Source organism: Monoraphidium neglectum (assembly GCF_000611645.1).
Source record: "Monoraphidium neglectum strain SAG 48.87 unplaced genomic scaffold scaffold05285, whole genome shotgun sequence".
NCBI lineage: Eukaryota > Viridiplantae > Chlorophyta > Chlorophyceae > Sphaeropleales > Selenastraceae > Monoraphidium > Monoraphidium neglectum.
The window spans coordinates 102-3,368 of NW_014008345.1; the positions used below are offsets into that span (position 1 = coordinate 102).

At 63.9% G+C, this 3,267-nt stretch overlaps 2 protein-coding genes across 2 annotated transcripts; one reads left to right on the plus strand and one right to left on the minus strand.

Moving 5' to 3' along the window:
* Window positions 1–441: 441 nt before the first annotated feature.
* Window positions 442–705, plus strand: MNEG_15393 (hypothetical protein; the record flags this gene model as incomplete). Its single annotated transcript, XM_014036135.1, has 1 exon — window positions 442–705. A coding segment is annotated over one exon (264 nt), but the record flags the coding sequence as incomplete, so codon positions are not given.
* Window positions 706–1,841: 1,136 nt separating this feature from the next.
* Window positions 1,842–3,010, minus strand: MNEG_15394 (hypothetical protein; the record flags this gene model as incomplete). The annotated part of the gene is made up of 3 exons (XM_014036136.1): window positions 1,842–1,957; window positions 2,267–2,406; window positions 2,745–3,010. The coding sequence occupies 3 exons, from the start codon at window positions 3,008–3,010 to the stop codon at window positions 1,842–1,844; spliced, it is 522 nt and encodes a 173-aa protein (XP_013891590.1).
* Window positions 3,011–3,267: the final 257 nt, after the last annotated feature.

Here is a 3,267-nt window from a genome sequence, read left to right on the forward strand (position 1 = left end):
GCACCCGCGCTCTCGGCCACCATCCAGTGCGGCCAGTGCACGTGCTCCTCCTCGACTGCCCAAAAGCTGACCTGCGCCGACGGCAACAGCTGCGTCCCAGACTCCCCCTCGGACGGCGGCTCGTTCGACGTGAGACGGCAAAGACACGGCCACCCCCTGCGTCGCCGTCGTCGGGCGCACGCGTGCTGCTGTATGCGCGCGTGCGCGACCAGCCTGCTGCACCTGTGGGCCAGAGGCTTTTTCCCAGAGGCTTTTCGCCTGAGCGGCGGGTGCATGCGCGTGCAACCCCCTGTCCAGCGTTTGTCAGCAAGGTCATGGCCGCAGCACGCACTGGCCTCCTAGATACTCACGCTTCTCAGCTGGTCTCTTGTCCCCGCGCCCAAGGGGCCCCCTAGCGTCGCCTCAGTAAGCCCGGCTGGCGTTAATGGACCCCCCACCCAGATCAACATCGAATGCCGGGACGCAAACGGCGGCGTGTCGCGCTCCAGTGTCACGACCAGCAGCGTCCCGCCCGGCGGCGGCGCAGCCTCTGCGGTGCCCTCTGCAGTGTCAAGCGCGCCCGCCGCCCTCGGCCGCGGCGACGACAATAGCGGTGTGGGACAGCCGGCGTCGCCGGCGGCGCCGGCCGTGCGGAGCGGAGCGGGGGCGGTGCGGCTGGCTGTCGGGGGCGTGGCGGCTGCGGCGGCGCTGGGGTTGCTTCTGTGAGTGGACGCTGGCGAGTCACAAGAAATTCGTGTGTTTGTGGGCATGTCGGCTGGGGCTTATTCACCAACCGTGCAAGCGGCAAGTCTTAGGGGATCTGGACCAGCCAATGCTATGAATCAGTAGACCTACTTTACTCAGCTTCGAAGCAGCGGGCAGTGCCAGTCGCTTGCAGCATATGCATTGCGCGCAATCGTTTGCAGTCGAGTGGCTTTGAAGTTGCCATAACTTCAGATTGGGATTGGGATTGGGCTGGCAAGAAAATGTGTGGCATGTAATCACCCCCAGGTTTTGAAGGGGCTCTGGTGGCTGCCTGTCATTGCAGGCGCTAGAGGGGATCGATGAAGGCACACCACAGAGCGTGCGAAGCACTGCCACTTGTTAAGCAGCCGTGTTTCTAGACCCGTGATGCACAAGTGGTTGACGGCCTTAGTAAGCCGCTGCGCTGCCTGCCGGACAAAGGTACTACCTGTGTTGCCGTAGTGCGGCAAGCTTCATGCAAAGATACAATCTTGCAATCAAATCATGAATCGCCACGCAAAAGGAGAAATCATCAGCGTTGCGCGACCCGCAAGGCATGAAGCTGCCAAACCAAGGCCTGCAGGGTTGCGTCAAGAGTGTGTCAACTGCTGTGAAGCACGGCCAGCACCATCACACACCGCCGCATTGCACCGGCTGAACATGCTCTGCAGCCGAATGTGAAAGTGACATTGCTGATGGCCATGGTGAACAATTGGCACTTAGCGCCCCCGGCAATGAACCGGGCCAACAAACCTGACGGGACCCTAGCGTACACCCGCCCAACACAGGCGAGCATAAGTGCATGCAAGGCCGAGCCTGCTCAATGGCAGGGCCCCAGCCCCCAGCCGGCGGCCCGCTCAAGCGCCCTGTGATATACACGTGCTGCAGGCAACAACAGCCAAGTCAAAGATTATTGTTGAGTCATGTTCAGATATTTGAACATGTTTTTCTGTGGCCCCAGGACCCCCAGCTAGCTGTTCCCCCTGCCCGGCCCCGATAGCAGCTGTGGGGTGACTCGTGCGGTATGACGCCCACAGTGAAAGTCAACACTGCTCGATCACGATCAAAGCTCGGTCAAAGCTCGGTCAAAGCTCGGTCGAAGCTCGGTCAAAGCACGGTCAAAGCAGGTCAACGTGCACGTGCGCAGGGGAGGTCTTGAAGGAGTACACGTTCCCCGCGATGCGCTCCAGCCGCCGCGTGCGCTGCCCGGCGCGCCGCCCGTCCGCGATGATGCCTATGGGGGGGGGCGCGGAGGGCATGGCGGGTGTGAAGGTGCGCATGGGAAGCTGGTGCTTTGGTAGCCGTGTGTGAGAAGATGAGGGCCAGCCTGCGCGGTTCCAAATCGATGCGGTGTTTGAGCCGTTTGCAAGTTTGGCCATGGCCCCTTGAAGCACAGGCGCAGGTAGTCATGAACCTGAGGGTGTCCCGAAACAAATCAAACGCCTCCAAACCCAGCCGCACACATCCCAACAGTCCCCGCAAGCAGCACCATACAAACAGCCCCCGCAGCAGCCGTCTCTGCCAATCCGCCGCCCCCGCTCACTGTGCAGGTCCCAGAGCACGTCCCTGTTGAGTGCGTGGACGCTGTGGCGGTGGGCCGGCACGTTGGTGGCCAGGCATGTCAGGTCGACCACGTCGACATCCAGGGCAGGGCGGCCAGGGGGGGCCTCGATGCAGTAGATCCTGGGGGGGTTTTGGGAGGTGTTGGGAGGTTTTGTGATGTGTGTGTGTTTGTGTGTGTTTGTGTGTATATGTGCGTGCATGCGTGTGTGCGTGCGTGCGTATTTGCCTGCGTGCGTGTGTGCGTGTGGGAGGGGGCGGATAGTCCTCCAGGGTCCGTTGGAGTCAAGGCAACACACTCGATTGGACTTCGCGGAGGCTTTGCCAGGAAGGCATGATGTTTTAGTGCGATATCTAGAAAAAGCTGTGGTCGCCAGGTAATTTAGGTCCACCAGAGGTGAGCAGGTGAGAGACATTACTGTGACGTCACTGTAACATCACATTGAAATCTCACGCCCCACCTGCGCCCGAGGCTAAAGTAATTGTTGTCAGGCGGCCCCTGAGCCGCCCCCGCCGCCGCTGCCAGCCCCGCGTTCGCGCGCCCGTCTCCCCCCACCGCGACGGCCGCGGCCGTCCGCCCTCCGCCGCTGCCGCCGCCGCCGCCGCCGCGCGGCCGCCACATGCCGTGCGCCAGGCTGCCATCCCTAGAAGGCGGCGCGGCCTGCCGCCCGCCAGCGCGCCGCGGCCGAGATGCCCACCACTCCATCACTGGGGCCACAGGCGCCATCCGCGCCGCGCCGTCCGCCACGGCCGCCGCCGCTGCGGCCGCCGCGGCCGCGGCCGCCACGCGCCAGGCGCGGGCGGCGGAGAAAAAGCTGCCCTCTGACGCCTCTGGCCCGCCCGCGACTGCAGAAGCACCGCCTTCGGCTGCGCCGCCAGCTGCTGCCGAGACAGACACATCTTTCGCTGCATCGCCCTCGATTTGAATGCTGACGACGCCAGTCGGCCCCGCGGCGGCGGCCGCCGCGGGCGCCGAGCCCCCAG